The 19,906-nt window shown below is 44.2% G+C and overlaps 1 protein-coding gene and 1 non-coding gene across 5 annotated transcripts in view; one reads left to right on the forward strand and one right to left on the reverse strand.

Annotated features, from left to right (window-relative positions):
• The first annotated feature begins 7,581 nt into the window (after positions 1-7,581).
• Positions 7,582-7,831, forward strand: LOC121287710. Its single transcript, XR_005945240.1, has one exon. It is a non-coding gene; the product is annotated as a small nucleolar RNA SNORA53 (small nucleolar RNA).
• Positions 7,832-14,379: 6,548 nt separating this feature from the next.
• LOC121286800 (BTB/POZ domain-containing protein 2) overlaps positions 14,380-19,906 on the reverse strand; it is a 36,217-nt gene continuing 30,690 nt past the window's right edge. For all 4 annotated transcript variants that reach the window (XM_041203846.1, XM_041203845.1, XM_041203848.1 and 1 more), the window contains one exon: positions 14,380-19,760. In XM_041203846.1, the coding sequence (XP_041059780.1) occupies positions 19,599-19,760 (162 nt within the window). In that variant the 3' untranslated portion in view covers positions 14,380-19,598. The remainder of the gene's footprint in view (positions 19,761-19,906) is intronic.

Raw genomic sequence — 19,906 nt, forward strand, 5'->3', positions numbered from 1 at the left:
AGAAATAAAATGACAGGTGGCTGAAAGCTCAGGGTCATGCTTGCAGATTGAATGACCATGACCCACAAAGTGTTTACTCAGTCACATAGGTTTGATCCCTCCCATGTAGAGGAGACCACATGGTGAGCAGCGAATACAGAGTACTAAATTGAAAGAAGTACACATGGATTGCTTTTAACCTGGAAAGAGTGTTTGGGGCCTTGGACAGTGAGAAGATAGGAGGTAAGTGGCAGGTGTTGCTTGCATGAAAAAGTGTGGTGAGATAAGGTTTTGTGGGTGGCTGAGGAGTGGACTAGACTGCCACTGAGGAACAGTCCCTTTAGAATGCTATGGGGGACCGGAGGGGAAGACGTGTTGAGTAGTGGCATCATGCTGGAGGTGTCAGAAATGGAGGAAAGCAATCCTTTGAAAACAGAGACTAGTGAGATGAAAGGTCTGAGCAGGAGGAAACACTGGTTCCAGGAGGGAAGGGAAGGAGTGAGAGCAGAAGTTCATAAAATAGAAAGGATACAGTGAAGGGCCACATCAACATTGGGGCAGTGGTGGGGGAGGGAGGTGCGGAGAATCCTTGGTTAAGGATAAAGGAAGACACATCAGAATCATAGAACCATAGAAAAGTTACAGCACAGATGGAGGCCACTCTGCCCATCTTGTCCATGCCAGCCCGAGGACACCCAGGTGCCCTTTCTAATCCCACCCAGCCCATAGCCCTGCAGCTTAATAGAACCACAGACAAGTTACAGCACAGAAGGAGGCCATTCAGCCCAAAAGCGCTGGTATGAAAGGTTGCATCGTCCAAACAGATGTGATGGAGACAGTGAAACTGGGAGAATGGGATAGAGTCCTTCCAGGAAACAGGGTGTGAGGAACTGTAGTCAAGGTAGCTGTAGGAATCAGTGGGCTTATAGTGAACATTGGTTGATAGCCTATCCTCAGAAATGATGTCTAGGAAATGAAGTGTCACCGATGGATCATGTGAAGGCAAGGGAAGGGTGGAAGTTGGAAGCATGGATGATAACATTTTCCAATTCAGGAGCAGGAAACGCCACCAATGCAGTCAGCAATGTCCTGGAAAAAGAGGTGAGGGAGAGGGCCCAAGTAGGACTGGAACAAAGAAGGTTCCATATAATCCCAAAAAAAGGGCAGGCATAGCTAGGACCCATGTGGGTACCCATCACAACACTGTTTATTTGGAGGAAGTGAGTGGAGTTGAAAGAGAAGTTGTTCAACGTGAAAGTTAGTTCAGCCAGGTGGAGGAGGATGGTGGTTTTTAGGGACTGGTTGGGCCTCTTTTCAAGGAAGAAGTGGAGAGTTCTGAGATTGTCCTGGTGCTGGTTTTGCTCTCCTTTATTTCCTCTTCTTTACTTTCGGTCGGCAGCTGTTCAGGATCCTACCATTCACATCCACTCTAGACACACCTTTTGTTGCTTTTTTGGCCCATTACCACCCCCTTTGGCCCTGCAACATGAAACCCTATATCATTTAATTTAATCCCGCCTTCCACCCTATCACCGACCTTTCCCTTTGTTCTTTTTAACCCCCAATTCCCCACCTACTACATTTCTAATTTTCCCAATAGACATGAATTGCTAACTCTGCTTCTCACTCCACAGATGCCGTCGGACCTGCTGAGTACTTCACACATTCCCTGTTTTTATTTCAGAGTTTCAGCGCCTGCAGTACTTTGCTTTTGTACCTTATTAGGGAAATTTTTCTGGTCTACATAGGGCAACGCCTCCTTTCTAATCTTCAATTAGTCCAGATATTTGCTGCTCTCTCTCTCTCTCATACTAGACCCTACACACCCACTCAGTTTCATACCCTTACGCCCTCATCTCAATGAATTTCAGGCTCGGCATGATGCCGAGCTCTTCTTCCGCCGCCTTCGTCTCCATTCTCACTTCTTTGGGCAGGAGCCCTCTCCCCGTGCAACGAATCCTTTTACCCACCTCCAATATTCTCCCTCCACCTGGACCCCTCCCTCTGGATTCTTACCTTCTCTTGATCTTTTCATTGAGAACTGTCAGCGTGACATTAGTCGTCTCAATATCTCTGCTCCTCTCACCCATTCTAATCTGTCTCTCTCTGAACTTACTGCACTCCATTCTCTCAGGTCCAACCCTGACATTGTCATCAAATGTGCTGACAAGGGTGGTGCTGTTGTTGTCTGGCGCACTGACCTCTACCTCGCAGAGGCTGAGCGTCAACTCACAGACACTTCCTCCTACCTCCCCCTGGACCATGACCCCAGCACTGAACATCAAGCCATTGTTTCTAGGACTGTCACTGACCTCATCTCCTCTGGGTATCTTCCTTCCACAGCTTCCAACCTCATAGTCTCCCAATCTCGGACAGCCCGCTTCTACCTCCTACCCAAAATCCACAAACACGACTGTCCCAGCAGACCGATCGTGTAAGCCTGTTTCTGCCTCATGGAACTCATTTCTTGCTATCTTGACTCCATTCTCTCTCCCCTTGTCCAGTCTCTTCCCACCTACATCCATGATTCCTCTGACACCCTACATCATATCAACGATTTCCAGTTCCCTGGCCCCAACCGACTCCTCTCCACCATGGACGTCCAATCCCTCTACACCTCCATCCCCCAGCGGGATGGTCTGATGGCTCTCTGCTTCTTCCTCGAACAGAGGCCCGAACAATCCCCATCCACCACTACTCTCCTCCATCGGGCTGAACTTGTTCTCACACTGAACAATTTCTCCTTAAACTCCTCTCACATCCTCCAAATAAAAGCTGTGGCTATGGGTACCCGCATGGGCCCCAGTTATGCCTGTCTCTTTATGGGGTATGTGGAACATTCCTTGTTCCAGTCCTACTCCGGCTCCCTCTTACAACTCTTTCTCCGGTACATCAATGACTAATTCGGTGCTCTAATTGGAGAGACCAAACACAGACTGGGTGACCGCGTTGCAGAACACCTTCGGTCTGTCCGCAAGCATTACCCAGACCTCCCTGTCACTTGCCATTTCAACACACCACCCTGCTCTCATGCCCACATGTCCGTCCTTGGCCTGCTGCATTGTTCCAGTGAAGCTCAACGCAAACTGGAGGAACAGCACCTCGTCTTCCGACTAAGCACTTTACAGCCTTCCGGACTGAATATCGAGTTCAACAACTTTAGATCGTGAACTCTCTCCTCCATCCCCACCCCCTTTCCGATCCCACTTTTTCCAATAATTTATATAGATTTTTCTTTTCCCACCCATTTCCATTATTTTTAAATGTATTTCCATCCATTGTTTTATCTCTACCTTATGGCCTATTTTGATCCCTTCCCCCTACCCCACCCCACCCCCACTAGGGCCATCTGTACCTTGCTCGTCCTGCTTTCTATCCTTATTAGCACATTCCTTAGATAATACCACCACCTTCAACACCTCTTTGTCCTTTTGTCTATGACATCTTTTGACTATCTCCACCTATCACTGGCCCTCTATCCAGCTCTACCTGTCCCACCCACCCCCCCTTAAACCAGCTTATATTTCACCTCTTTTCGATTTTTCCTTAGTTCTGTTGAAGAGTCATACGGACTCGAAACATTAACTGTGTTCCACTCCGCGATGCTGCCAGACCTGCTGAGCTTTTCCAGGTATTTTTGTTTTTGTTCTACACATCCAGTAGCCCTGTCACACCCACATTGTCCATGGTCTCTGATCACAATAATAACAATCTCAAGGCCTCATACTAATTTTCAAAACCTCACTTTATTCAAGCTATCTTTAGCTGTAAGTCCCAGATGCACACTGTGATCTTACAATTTTGAACTATTGTTTGCCAATTAATTCTTCATTTACTGTGTTCTACTCATTGGAATTATCTCCCTTAACCACTTGCCTTGCAATCCCCTCTTGCAAAAGTTTCATCAAACCTATTCCTTCATACATCCTTTGGCTCTCCAGCCCTTCATTTTCTTTTCACCTCCTGCACAGATTTTCATTCTTGTCAAGTAACCTGAAGCCTTGCTTTAGCAGCCCCCATATAAAAAACTCTCATTGTCCCGAAAAGCATTTTACTGGTACCTGCAGTGGCTTTAAAACTTTTCTGTGTGGAGAACCCCCTACTAATACTGACTTTCAGGAGCCAGATTATAACCACCTGAAGGGAAAGCAATCCTATTCCTGCCAGAAAACACATTTTCTTGGTATAATCACAACTGAAGCCCATTTACAGTAAATTGGTGAAAAATCTTAATGGTGTCACAAAATAAAAACTAAAGGAAGAAGTCTGATGACATCTCACGGACATCTTGTACATATCATAGCACCTGCTTTGCAAAGGTAGATATGAGAGAGCAATACAATGTACTTACATTGTTGGCACACAAAGTAGTATTTCGTAGAGCAATTTTCATCATTCCACTTATGGCTACTGAGCATCAGAACGCAGCTCTCTTCTCCAAAAAAGTAAGAGTAGTAGTTGTTGGGTTCTCCCTCTGCCCAGTTGGAATAGGAGACCATTCTACCTGAGCCACTATAGCACCAGTTTAAATTACATTTTGACACACCGATCCAGACTTTATTGCCACTTGCAATTAATGATAGATCCTGCTGCTGTTTTGCGTTGTAGACTTCAGCTAGTCCATCAAATAGCCTAGTACAATATGCTCGAGAACCTTCAAAGGATCTTGCTATTCTTTGTAACCTGTAGACTAAGCTTTCAGAAATACATGGATAACCTAAACACATGAAAAAGAAGAAAAAAACCTACCATGAATGAAACTTATTTATAACTAAGATCTAAGACGCTCAATGAATAGACTTGAATTATTTGAGAGCTATTGTAATCCTAGAAACTGAGCAAGCTAGAATTATTTTATACAACTGTTAAATTTAGATTGGTGATATTGGTTATAACATGTGAATTAGTTTGACAACTGCATTTCCAAAAACTCTATGTCTACATCCGTGTAGTCAATTAGTAACAAAATTAAAGGCACAACATGTAATAAGTTATCATACCAGACATGAAAAGGAGCGCGATGATATTGCTCCACATGCTGACAGAATTGAACCCAACGAAAAGCAGCAGAAGGACTTCATCCAAGGAAATAGTTCATATTTAAGAGGGAATGACCTTGATTGTAATAAAAATAATTAATGAATGAAGCAAAATTTTAAGCCACATAAAGAAACACTAAAACTTGGATATTTTTTCCAAGTTTATCAAGCTGTTGGCATAACTAAACGGAAATTGTGAAACAAACTCACCTAAAATATCTTAATGATGCTCTTCCCTTTTCTTTGTAGATCTTGGTACAATCCAAGTCCAATGTGGTTTGCTTAGTTACTTGAGGAAACATATATTCCAAAAAGTACACAGAAACACTGGAAAAATGCCAGGAAAGATTTACAAGGATGATACCAATACCACAAGAGTAAAGCTATCAGGAAAGACCCAAGAACAGTCTGGGGCTCTTTTCCCTAGAAAAGCCAAGACTGAGAGTTAACCTGATAGAGGTTTTTTTTAAATTATGAAGGGTTTCAATAGAGTAGAATTGGAGAAGATGTTTCCATTTGAGAGGTAGTTCAAAACCATAAATATTAGTCACTGATAAAACCAATAGGAAATTTAGTACAAACTCAGGGAATGTTGAGGGTATGAAATGTTCTACCACATGGAGTTATTGAGATGAACAACATATATGCATTTATGGAAAAGCTGGTTAAACACGAGGGAAAAAGGGATAGAGGAATACGTTGATCGGGTGAGTTGGAGTAAGCTTGGATGAGGCTTGTGTGGACGATAAACATCAGTATGGACCTGTTGGATCGAATAGCTTGTTTCTGTGCTGTAAAATTCTATTTAATTCTTTTTGATCTACTGCATGATGACTTGTTCATTTGCACTTGCTCCTCTTTCAGCAGCTATGAAGATGCTCATGGCACTCAAGTTTTATGTACTTATTTCAGGCAGTCATTTGTCTCTGTAGTGTAATTTTTAAAATTCATTTACAGGATGTGGGCTGGGCCAGCATTCATTGCCCAGCCCTAATTGCCCTTGAGAAGATGGTGGCGCGCTGTCTTGTTGAACTGCTGCAGTCCACATGGTATAGGTGTACCACCTAAACTGCAGCAAGGGCATTCATTTGTAACTAATGCCCTTTACAGCAGGCCAAGTGAATTAATTAACTTTGGCATCCAAAGATGGTAGCAATGAATCAGAGCCATGGGGTTTTACAGGGTTGCTGATTTCCTCAAGGTCCTAGGGGAATCCATATTTGCATGCTTTCACTGAACTCCCCCCTGAACTACCACAACAAAAATGGCTTTCACTCCCTCAATGTACTGATGGCTGGTCTAATGGCAGGTTTAGAATACTCTAAGATTTAGCAGCATACATTACAGTTGCCACAGTCTAGAAGCTATTCTGCAGGCTGTTCTTTATTCCCTACCATACTGTCACCACAGCTGTAGTATGTACTTCTATGATGATGGAGACTGATGTCTGGTGGATTCTTGGCCGCTGATCAGCTGTGGGTCTGCTTCAGGTTCCAACAAAGCTGACACATGCTCTATTTGTGCCTGTAATGAAGAAAATGCTTCCTTAAGATTGCCGCAAGTGAGAGCTGTAGACGCTAGAATCGGCACCTGCTAGGTGCCACACATCCTCAGCCACATTTTCAGCCACCAAGTTGTAGGGGCACGTTCAGGGACAACAAGCTTTAAGAAGTGAGAAGTGGAGCCAATGCTTTGTAGACAACATTAAAGATTTGGAGGCACACAATGCGGAATACAGTCATCCCATTTGCTTTGAATAGGTACCCACTGGCCACTTGACACTTCACCAGTCTAGAGAACTTAGATTGATGCGTAGAGGAGACAACGTTCATTCATTCATCCGAATGGACACCTTCAACCTGCCTCTTACTGGAGCTACGTTTGCTGGATTTCCCGTCTTCCAAGAATAGGCTTTTTCCTCATAGCCACCTTTGCCAGTAAACCCTCCAGGCTCTCCTCTGCAAAGGATAGGCTTTTGGGAATTCCTCCAGCCAGGTTTAGTTGGCTTCCAAACCAAAACCAGCTGTCTCGCTTTAAGAAGTTTGGCATCCTTAATAAGAAGTTCTGCACACCAAGTAACCCAGGCCAGGAATCTCCCTGAAATGCGCAAAGTTGGCTAACGGGTAGGAAATGCAATGGCAGCTTTTTGCAGTGAAACATCCATATCGCAGCTGATTAATTATTCATCCATGGGGAACACGCTTTTCCACTGATTGGCCTGCCCCGCTGTGACCTTAGCGCTCCCTAACTCCGGGTGCCATAGTTAAATGGTACCCCTGCATTGCGCTCGCACTCCCTGCAGCAGCTCCAATGAAGACATGGCTTCCAAAGACAGAAAGCATGCTGCGCCCAAACTCAGAGACGCCTCTCGGAGCGCCTGTTGAATGCAGCCGAGGCCCACCACCATGCCCTCTATCCCCGCTCTGGCCTTCCACCAAGGTGGCTAATCTGGCTTGGGAGGCGGCGACAGCAGTGGTCAGTGCAAACGCCCTGCAGCAGAGTCAGCCACCCAGTGCAGGAAGAGGATGAATGATCTCATCTGTTCTGCCAAGGTACGTCAATACACATGCTCCTTATATCCACCTTTGGGATGTATCTGTTCTGCTTTGCTGGTAGATCTCTGCACCCTGGAGTTGGGTTCTCCAGTGGGCTGGCAGGTAACATTCATCAACTTGTGGTTGTACAGTCAAAGATGCTTGAGTCATTGGCATGTTAAAGTAATATACCTGCACGGTAGCCCCTCTGTTCTGATGTGAACAACCTGTTACACCAGGTTGTTGCTGCCGTCAGGACTTTGCTGCCGTGTGGACATGTTTATCAAAATCCATCTGGTTTAAATACTGCAATGAAATTCATCTCTCTCAACTCACATACTGACAAATCCATCACACATTCACAAGGATCTCATTCCCTGGCGTCTCAAGGGACATCACCACTCATTCTCACACAACCTCACATCTCCATCTGGCCTCATCTCCTCTGGAGATTGCATCCTTATCCTGTCCAAGGCTACATTCAGCACCCACACATGCCAGGCATCCTTATCTTCTGCCCTCGCATGTGTCTTGCTCGCACTCTCTCCATCTGTCTTCATGCAGGACCAGCTGGCTCACAATAAGAAGGAGAGGTCCTAGACTGGGGATGGAGTTCCCGAGATCAAGATTCTCACAGATTTCAGGAACAGAGCCTTGGTCTGGCCGCACAGGAGGTAGACCAGGCCTGTACTGACGGCGAAGCTAGTGGCGCACACCCAAGTGAGGATCCTGTACTAGACATCCATCAGACAACCCTGCTGTGAGTGACTTCTCCTGTTTCAGAGTCACCTGCCAGGCACTAATTGTCTCTCCTTTCTTTCATAGGCACCCCTAGGAAGCTACTGAGGGCAACCACGAGCCAGACCCTCAATTCCAGCCCCGATGACACCTCGGAAGAGGAAGCTGAGGAGAGCACCTTTGAAGACCCGTCACAGCGCTCACCCACACCCTCCACCAGCTCAGAGACACCTCGGTGGGATATAGCTCTAGAGTAGCCTTGGGTCACAATCTGGTGAGCACAGCGCACCATCTGCTGCATATCAGGCAGAGGCAGGGAAACAGAGGCTGCCGGCTCTCAGAGGACTGCTGGAGGCCACGATTCTGCTAAGTCCGAGTCCAATGATGAGCTCTGGGCTTGGTCCTAAATCAGTTGCTGGAGCTGCAAAGGCAAGCTCGGTAACATCAGGAAGAGATGTCCGCTGCACTCCTCAGATTGCAAGGCACGATGGAGGAGTCCGTCTGCCTTCAGGCTGAGGTGATAGCACCAGCATGCCAGTGCACCGAGGTCAACACTGGTGGGTTGAGGGCTGCCAGGGATACCTTGGTCCAGGACATCAGCCCTGCACTGCTGCAGGAGCTGCACTCCATCACTGTAGCTATTGGTGGCATCCATCAGTGTCAATGCGAGAGGGCTGTGGGGCATCTTAATCTCATTCCAGCTGCCCCTTCTCCTCAAGGAGTCAGCCAGAGCCTTGGCTACCCATATGGAGGATGACCAGCAACTCGACACCCCAGGGCCATGCACCCAGGTGACTCCGGGAGTGTCCAGCTCGTCCAAATCCCCTCTTCCTGTGACCTCCGCAGCTCCAGCTCCACAGGCTGAGGAGGGTGCACCAGCCCCACAGCAGGACCCAGAAAGCAGGCCGGGGTCCTCCAGGTCTTGGTCCTCCAGAGGCCAAGGTCATCACAGACAACAAGGCGTAGCAGTCAGCAGGCTAACTCCACCTCTGCTATGGATGTCGGGGGAGCACCAAGACATATCAGCAGGGTAAGGAAAGTGAAGAAGATGTAGATGCACAATGTTGGCATGGGTGTATATACTGCTCATAAACATAAATAGACTCACAATCATTTCATATCTCCTATTGTCCATGCCTCCTTCTTATAATGAGCTGTGTTACTGTCAATCACCTGTGATACCTTGGTTCCTGCGCCCACTTATGGTAATGGCCTTAATCCAGGGCCTCTCTTCTGTGCAGTGCCACCATCTCACCACAGTGAGTGTCCCATTTCAACATAATGCTCCATATTGGTAACACCTGCATCTTCATGCTAAGTGTGCTTGTGGAACGAACCTCGTTGCCATTCCTCATAGGGTCCTGTCGTGTGCATTCTTGGCTCTGAACGATTGAGTCAGGGGTATGCCCTATCTCATCTGTATTCTTGACAGGCGAAGGTATGGTGCTTAAGGAGAGATGTGCTAATGCACGGAGAAGGCTCATGTACCATCCAACTCCATATGCCCACTGTCTCTCGGCAGCGGTATAATGATCTGAGCTATACTCGGAGCTTATGTGTGCTGCCCTCAGCCAAACAGGTTTATGACATTCCCAGTGTCAATCTGCCAAGCTCAGCAAAAACTGGGACAATCTTGCCACCTCAAAGTGGTGAAGCAATGGCACATTTGTGTGCAGGCACTGAGATGTCCAACCTTAAGCCTCTCTCACCCTGTAGTTGTGACTATTGTGGGGAGAAGGGTCTGGACACAAAGTTGGTAGACAGTGGTATGCATCCCATCACCTTGACACTGCAAGAGGTTACTAATGCTACTTCCAAATGGTGATTTCTAGAGGTCAAAACAGCCTTTAGGCATGCTCTGGAATTGCAATTTGTTGCTTTGGACAATGTGGAGGGGACCAAAGGGATAGAGTGAGTATGTGAAGAAGCAGAACAGTGCTCCTTGTTAGCAATGGTGCTTGCCCTTGAGGACTTCATGTTCTCTGCTCATGTTGGACTTGGCTAGGGCCAGGGCTGGCCATGTGGGCATGCTGGCTGTGTGTAAGCAGCGGCATCTTGATATCAGGCAGCCAAGTGTCTGACCTCGTCATGCTTAGGTGTTCCGCCTCCATATAAGGGTTAGGAGAAATGTAGCTCGGGATCCCTAACTTAAACTGCCAGATGTCACTGTCATTTCAGGGAGTGTAACACAGCTGGCTGAATCATCTCCAAGTGCACTCACAGGAGCAGTATTTCATCAACTGCCGTGTCCCAAGTGTTGAGTCTCTGTGTCATCATCGATGTGACACATGGTGCGTGGCTGCATTGGTTCCGATGGATCTCCATGAGTAGCCTTGCCAGATCGACAGCACGCAGCCACTAGGTCACTGAGGATCGTGAAAGTGCCCGTGTCTTGTAGGTGCTGTTGCGACTGGGATGCTGGACAGACATGTGAAGAGGCAACACCTTCCGATGTCTGATGCCGGAGAATCCTCCTCCAGGTAGCACCTCATCTCAGCACGGACACATGCCCTTGAGGCTTGCTCACACTTCACAGCGCCAGAGCTCTGTGAGCATCCTGTGCAATAGCGCACTGTCATCTGGAAGCTCATGGGTAAAATTAGAGGAGTAGCTATGCTGGTGGTCATGCAGGCCAATGATGGAGGAGAGTTGTCCAGGAGGATCCTCAGTGCCTCTCGTCAACCTCCTCCTGAATTCTGCTGGCAGTAAGGGCCTCATGAGCACGCCTGCCTGGTCAGGTCCATGCAATGGCCCCTTCACCTGCATCCTTGGCTTCCAAGACCTCATCACCATCACCCCCTTCAAGGCTCTATTCACCGGAGGAGACGTGCAGCTCCTTCATCTCGTCATCTGCCAAGTTCTCCCCCCTTTGTAGAGCCAGGTTGTGTAGCGTGCAGCAAGCCACAATGATGGGTGAAACCCTCTGGGGAGTGTACTGGAGCACTCCGCCAGATCTCTCCAGGCATCGGAATCGTATTTTCAGGATCCCTATGGTGTGTTCCACCAATGTCCAGATTGCGGCCTGAGCCTCGTTGTACCTTCTCTCTGCAGGAGTCATCAGCCACGTCCTTTGTGGGTAACCCTCGTTCCTGTGGAGCCAACCCTGAATCCTATTTGTCTCTCAAAGGTGCCAGGGATCTGAGACCTACTAGGATGTACAAGTCATGGACAGTACCTGGGTATCTGGTGCACACCTGCATGATAAGTTTGTTATGGTCGCACACCAGCTGCACATTGAGCGAGTGAGAGCCTTTCTGGTTGACGTACTGGGTTGTCTGTTGCCAGGGAGCTTTTATAGCCACATGAATGCAGTCGATGGCACCCTGCACCTGTGGGAAACAGGAAAGCTCTGCAAAGTTCAGTGCTCTTGCATCCTGGCTTGCTTGATCCCAGTCAAAGTGGATAAAATTGTTGGTCTTGGCAAAAAGGGCATCTGTGACCTCCTGGATGCATTTGTAGGTGGATGCATTTGGGAGGTGCTGCAGAGGTGCCCAGTGGAGCCCTGGGAGGGGCTACTGGAGTAGAAGTTGAATGCGGTGGTTACTTTCACAGCCACTGTGATGACCTCCAAGACACCGTGGCACAAAATCCTACAGAATGTGGGAATTGTGATTCACCAGATACCTTAACATGCAGAGGTGTCTACAACATTTGTTCTCACTCATCTGCAGGTTATACATGTGTCATTCATACACCCTGGGTCTAGCGAGGCGCCTACGAATTACGGCTCTCTGAGGATCATCCTCTGTGTCTGGAGGAGGGTCTGCTGCCCCTTGGTCTTGTAGGTTCTGCCCTTTCTTTGGCGAGCCAGGTGCCTCTGTCGCTTTCTTCTTCTCATTCTTCTCTCCTGCCTATAAACAATAATACAGGCAGCGACAACACCAGGATCTGTCTTCCTGATGGTCTTCTCACTGCAGAATCAACGAGAAATACACAAGAGTCAGCATTAGTTGCCAAAGGTCCACTTTCTGTCTGTGATGTGGGCCTAAGACCATTTCACGCACACAGAGAATACTGGCCCCTGAAATGATGCCCAGTGTGAGGTGTGCAAGAATGTTCACCACAAAACCATTCCCCCCCAACCCCCCCTCCACCCCCCCCCTCCACCCCCCCACCCACCACCACCAACCCCCCCCAACCCCCCACCCAATGACTCCCCCCCAACAAGCCCACATGACCAACTGGCAGCAGCTTCAGCCAACTGGGTGTTCTGCTTCCAGTCAAGGTGCTGGGATCATCTTTACCTTCATTCTAAGACTGCACTGTTTGGACCAAACATGTGGATTAATGTACAGCGAGTACGAGATTAATTTAGGGGGTCTGAAAGCTCCCCTGTGAGTGGCCACTGGCCACATTTCCAAGGGGATTCTCAAGCTTGTCTAGTCACCCAATAGTTCTGCAATTCCATAATACTCTGGTGAACTTGAAGACCGCAAACAAGGGAAACAATCATTGTTAATTTGAGGGATCAGTGTTGCATGAATGGGTACTATTGCTTCACTTTCCTGACTCCCTGCATGTCAAGTGAACAACCGCCAACCTGTTTCAGCTGTACCTCTGCACTCGGTTTGGGACTATCATTTCAGTTGGGTAGCCTTTTAATACCTGCGCCGCGCCCCCCCCCCCCCACCCCCTCCCCCGCCAGTCATGTGTCTTAGTGCAACCTTCCCCACTCGTTGTCCCCAGTGGAGCCATTACCCTGCAGCCCCTTCCCTTCCCTCAGTCCTGCCTGGCCCTTTCCCAGCAGCACAGTAAAAGCTCCCTCACCCCCACCTGCACCCTGCTGTGGTGCCCAGAGAGACTTGCTTTGAGACCACCCCTGAAACTGATGCGGTGGTCTGCCAAGCCTGGCGCTGACCCCTGCAGGCGCTGCATGATGAAAGGTATGTGAACTCACCTCCGAGTCCCCAGTGACATGCAGGTCACCAGCTACGTGTCGTTGAAATCCTGTTGTGATATACGTCGTTCTAATCGCACACTGACAATAGGCCCTTAATCCAGCGTGAAGGGGTGATTCCAGCAAGCAGGCATCATAATGAGATGCTGACTTATGTTAATGACAGTTGTGATGTTTGGCAGCGGGAAACAGGGCCCACCATTGACGGCTGAAGTGCAATCGCTTCCTTGTCTTACGTCATCGTAAAACTGGTTTTGGGCCTTCTCGCGAGATTTAGCTTTCGCACCTGCCACAACACCCACCACAAGCGGGAGCGGAAAATCCCAGCCCCAATTTCAACTCCTGCTTTCTCAGGGAAAACAACGCTCTCAATGAATGGGTAAAGTGTGGCAAGGTGCGTCTTTAAATTATTTAAATAAGCCAACTTGCTGGAATCTTTGTCTCAGGCTTACGCTCTACCACCAAGATCCACCCAGCACCACAGGCCATTTTGACCCTGATTGGGAAACTGTTTCTGCAATATCCACCATTATAATCAGAAGATGAAATGTAAAATAAAAACAGAAAATGCTGGTAACATTTAGCAGATCAGTCAACATCTGTGCTGAGAGCAAACAAGTTAACAGTTTAGGTGCAATTCTGTGTTTACTTTGGGGGGCTGAGGGTAATACTTCACGTCCAGAATGCATTGCAGATTTTCAATGAGTCCTGTTTATGAAATCCACATCATGCCCTTGGACTCCTGCAAAATGCCTTCTTGGCAGGTCAATCCTCTACCTTGTCTTCTCTTCTTAAAGCAAGCAGGTTCGAACATTTTAGTTTTGTAGGCCACTCGGTTGATTCCCCTGAACTCTGTGGGATATAAACTTAATATAAATTGAATATAAACACATATAAACTTGATGTGTCACTACCATTGTATACCTGTTTAGCATGGCCCAGGTTTTCAAATCTCTTTAGTGCTTTGAAATGTCCCTTATGAAATGTCCTAAATGTCCTAAATTCCCTACAAGGTTGATAAGCCTCATGAGTTCATATCCTGTCGCCTCAGAATGGTGCATGGATGGGAATTCCTTATTTTTCAAAGGTTTGGATTTTGAGGCAGAAGACGGGCAAATTAAAAAACCTTGCCGATTGCCAGAAAAGATCACCAAAAAGTACAAAGAATTACAAAATGAATTATACACAGGAATGATTTTTTAAAACTTTTATTTGTAACAAAGTAGATTTGTGAAACACAACTTTTTCTGAGCTTGTACTTCAACTATCATACCAACGTTAGGATGTATTAACCCACATTTGTATGCCAGTGATTTTCCTTTAATGGTATCATCCCTACTTATAACATGCACACATTGACATCACTTGAGGATTTGAAGCAGTTTTAAATTCAGGAATTCATACAAATCCATGAATAAGATTCAAACTGTATCGAATTATAAAAATAATAGATAGGAGTGGAGTAAAAGCATCAAGAGTCTCTGGGGCTGATAATACATATGCATCATTCAAGCTTCAGTCAGAACCCCTGAATGGTATAATTACTAGGCTAACCCCCTCCTACAAATTTATTATTCTATATATTACCTCAAACCGGTATAATCAATAGTATCATAAATGGCCTTAAACACAAGCCACTCTTATACACACTTAATGCCATTAATGCAACCCATGTGCATATATTCAAAACAACTGTTTGCTCAATTGCACTCAGGGTTGAATTTCCAGTGCCAAGTGAGGAGATCCATAATGAACTTTCAATTTCTTACCCAAAAATCCCAACATTCACTGACCAAATGGTCTTCTTCTCTACCTCCTGCAAGAGGCAATTAGATTATGGTACATCCCAAGAACTTTGTGCACCTGTCGAAGTTATAGACACGAAAAATGAGTCAAAGAAAATACACTGTGGTTCTAAGTTGCTATGCCGTCTACCAGGACTGCACTGTAGTACCACTCGTGGCCAACTCATGGTGCTGCTGGAAACAATGATCTCTCAGCTCATGGTTCTACAGTGGTTTGTAAAGTGCATATTAATATAGGGTAACTACATTTTATGACCATGCAATATCAGTTTTAAAATTGCTAAATGGCCACAAAAATTACTGCATTTACTAACTTGTTAAATTTCTCCTTAAAACTCAAAATACTCCACTGAAAACAGGACATACAGAAAATGTCTGGAGTGCATTGAAATCATAGCATCACCTAGAGTTTCAGAGAGCTGTAAATCACCCGAACAAGCGAAATAGAGATACCCCCACTGTAGTGTCTTTCCTAGATTGGGATAATGAAACAGATCAAGGAGCTTGTCAGAACTTTGTGCTGTAAAGTTGACCACAATGCTTTGACATTAAAATTAATTAGGACGTTTTTTTTGGATTCAATACTATAAGGCTTCACATTCAGGGTATATATAGCCTGAATTATATTGTCACTTTATCTCTTTTAGGAATGTTTGGATACTCAATGTGTTTCAGTTTGTAACAAAAGCTTATTTTCAAGATTTTTAATTTCCTTCTTAAAACTTACAAATACAAAGCCTTTTTGATGTCTGTATACTGAGTTTGTGAACTTCTACACTGATGCGATCATACACAATACTACACCATACACTTCCACCGCAGTCTTGCTGAACTGTAGACATCTTGACAAAATGGGTTCTCAAAGCTTATGACGTGAGAATACATTTAGGATAAGTTTACTGATTATATTATACATTCATCATACAGTATCTAAGATTCTAAAGTACTCCTTTTGAATTTACATGATATATTTGCTTGTGAATGCAAACAGGCTGTTTCTAAAATAAAATTACCGATACATTCATACAGTCTAAATAAGCAAAAATTATCTTAATTAATGCCATGGCTTGTGTACTGGTTGATGGAAGGGCCACAACAAAGTTGCTGTTCAACAAGCCTTTAAGTTTCAGTGCATCACCTTGATGGCTAACTGCAGGTGTGAAGTTCTTATTCCAGTTTTCCAATTATACAAAGCTCAACTTGGTGCTGATTCCAGTAGATTAAAAAGTGCATGTAGTTTTTAAAAATTTGCACAGCAATGACACTTTAGAAATCAGCATCAACCAAGAGGTGCCTCCTAGCTTCAAAATTAGGCATTTTTTTTGCGTTTGCCGCTAGCAGACTTTGTCAGCCTAGCTACTTGTCTGTTTTGGTAGCATCGAGCAAGTGTAAAACAGCTTTCTTCAGCTCCCTTGTCATAGACTTGGAACGACTAATCATTTTAGAAGAACATTTCTTAATATGAACTTCCTTATGGCTGAAAATTCATTAGCCCAATGGATCAGCAACTATGAGCGACTGTAAATGTCATTGTCTGAAATTGTAAAAAAGGTACCATTAAAAAAATTGATTAGATGCTGTCCTTCTGTTATGCAGGACTACACACTTGACTCTTATTTTGAATTCAGCTGATTTTTCAGTTGCCAGTTTTAGATGTGTCTCCCATCTTTTAAAAGGTTGTCTCAAATAATTAGAAGATTTAGACTTTCAACAATGATGGAGTGGGAAAACAAAAAAACTGCTACATTCACATCTTACTATTTTTAGCATAACACACCTTTCTCTAATCCAGCTATTTTAATTATTTTTGTACATCAGCAGCATTAAACTACCTTAGGACAATTTATTGCTGCAACATAAATTGCCTCACAAATACACAAATATTTTAACAGTTCTTTAGGTTCAAAACAATTTTAAAATTAAACCTAAAAAGCCTACAGTCACAGCACTGAAGTGAACTCTGTCTGGCAGATTGCATTATGTAGCACAGCATACTATTGTTCAATATAAACCAATCATAAACTTGAACCCTTCAGGGTGATCAAATTCAAGAATAAAAGTAAGCTGGTATGTTAGCCATTTCACAGTACTGGCAATTAATCGGCATTTTGCAAGTCCCTGAATTCTACTTCTCTAGATACTTTTGTAGTTGTAAAGAGAAAGTGGTCGAGAGGATTACAAATCGTGAGAATTATTAGGGGCCAAGCAGTAGACAGGGTGAGAGGGGAGAGAACTTGTACAACGAAAGCAATTCATCTCATTGGGATTAAATCTGGTTTATAACAGTGGGAAAACCAAAATTTATACACAGGCTTAGGCACCAAATTGGTTTTCCTGAAATTTGCAAGATAAAAGTAAATACTGCTAAATCTTATTTACAAGGCAAGGATTGAATTTCAAATAGCCACAACTACCAGTCTTACACCAAGATGGATGGCCAATTAGCACCTTTGTGATTTCTAGCCTTGTATGTGCAACTTTGTATTAATAATAAAAATGTAATTACAATGTCATTAGCTACAAAAGGAGCTTTCTACACCTAGTTTCGTTAAGATCAAATGGTGGCTGTAGAGCAACATGTACATAAGAGTTGCACCCTTGAAGAGAGCACCAAGGCAGTTAAAAAACAAAAAACATGCAAACTATTCCACTGTCCTTCTAAATACAATGCAATAGGGAGCATCCTTGATATTATTGTGTTACTTCAATTATGCTAGCACTAAGAGGTCAAACTTTTAGCATACGTTATAATATTTTACTGCGTTGTGATTCACAGTTGATAGGACACAAAATGGAAAATAAACATAGACCATCTTCATTGCATGGCTGTTTGGGTACATATGTTTGTGTTGGTTTGCTGCTAAAATGGAACCAGGTCAGTGGTTTGATTCCAGTAGTTTAAAAGGTACAAAGGGGTATAAGATTGGAGTGAATGGGTTCAATGTGCAGTTAGCACTAGTACAGATACATGAGCCAGAGCTTCTTTCAGTGATGAAATTAATATCCTTTTCAATTGTGTGAATATATATTATATGCATTATTAAAATAAATGCTGTCCTGGTGATAATTTGAAACCAATGCAGTACCCAAGTTAAACATTGCATGACAATTTGCACAATATAGCAGTTCATAACAATTACATTCTTCTACAAAACAGACCTTTACAAATCACCCCAGGTTTAACGGGTGGGTGGATGTAGGAGGGAGAGAAATGAAGTAAATTATTGCAAGATCTATGCATAACAGCAAAGAGGCGCCCAGGGGAACTGCAGTACAGGGTTTCTGGAAAAAAGCGTGAAATAAGTTAGCACAAGAGGCTGTTAGTTACATCAATTTTTGAGTGGTGGAATGGAATCTTCATTTTAAACCATTTTACTTTATTTACTTTCCTTAGTTTGTGTTACATTTGCCCCAGCACCCTAGATTCTGCTCATTTTGCTGAATCTGCATCTTTTATGCTGCTATTCCTTCTAATCAGAGGGCATCTTCTACTTCTAACTGTCCTGTTTATGTCCTGCTGTCCACAGATATGCAACTATTATAATTCTGTTCCAGTTCCAACTGTTCATGCAGACTAAGGGAGGCTGCAGGTCTGGAGACTCAATAGTATCTTCAATGAAATTCAGTGTTCCATTCTACAGTTGGCAGCATAACGGTAGAATTTGATGTTGAGTGGGTGGTGACCTATATTTCATACTCCAGATATTGACTGACAATTTATTAAACTAGAATACAAAATCACCTTTAACTTGGAAGACCATGCAAATTTTGCAGTGATATTTTACTCAACGTGAATATTTTTGTTTTCATTGTATAATATACCACTGATTACAATATTACAAAATGTTGTCAATAAGGTAACTTCCCCAGAAATTGCTGGCAAAACACATGGTAATTATGATAATAGTCTGAACTAATTTCCTATTGAAATGTTTGGATACACCAATTACAAATGTTAACAACTGGTTCACTGAAAATAGGTTGTACATATTGCAGCTTTCAACTTACAATTTAGTGATGAACATGCTCATGTTTATTTACTCATTCACTTCATTAAACATTAACAAGTTAACACGTTCCCTTTTTTAACTCTTGATTATTGTTCCTTGTATCACAAGCTGCTGGTCCAATCCAAGGTTTTTACAGAATAACGTGTTATATACTTATTTGAAGCTCTCCTCTTATGCAGTCTTGGCCTTGACTACCACCATCAAGGTCCTTCTTCATTGTAATAATGCTTTGGTTGTTTAAACTGAAACTTCAAGGCTTAAATACTCAGCTTTGCTACAGCCCTGGTTACATAAGTGCTTTTCACACATCAGTAAGCAAAATATTTGCTTAGGGAATTGGCACCACAATATCAATACTCCCACATTCTGCGACAATACAGAGCTGGGGGGGGGGGGTGGAGGGGAAAGAAACAAGAAAAAGCTCTTTTTTTTTTTTTACATTGCCAGCCAATAACATTTAAAAATAAAGCACAATATTCAAAAACTTGTGCCTAGCAGTAGGCACATCACTCTTCATTTCAAATATACAGTAGCATACAACCAGTTTGTATTTGACAGATTAGCCAAGGTCTCTTCTGAGGTTTCACCAAGCTTGACTACGTATAAAAGATAATCTCCGGAACCTGTCCATCTTCTACTGATGTTCCATTATTATTTCCAGCAGCATAACAGAAAGTGAAGACTGTTTTTGTGCCCGTTGTCGGAGATTCATGGATGACTTTACGAAGCCCTTTTGTTCCATAATGTGAATCTGGCCCCTACATAAATATAAACATATAAAGAATCACAGATAAAAGCATCTTCTGGAATTGTGTAACCCAAAATAAATTTGCACTGAAAATGGTAGTGCTGCAAAGGTAATCTGCCATCTTTGATTTAACTGTGAAAATTACCCAATGGAAAT

Source organism: Carcharodon carcharias, chromosome 14 (assembly GCF_017639515.1).
Source record: "Carcharodon carcharias isolate sCarCar2 chromosome 14, sCarCar2.pri, whole genome shotgun sequence".
NCBI lineage: Eukaryota > Metazoa > Chordata > Chondrichthyes > Lamniformes > Lamnidae > Carcharodon > Carcharodon carcharias.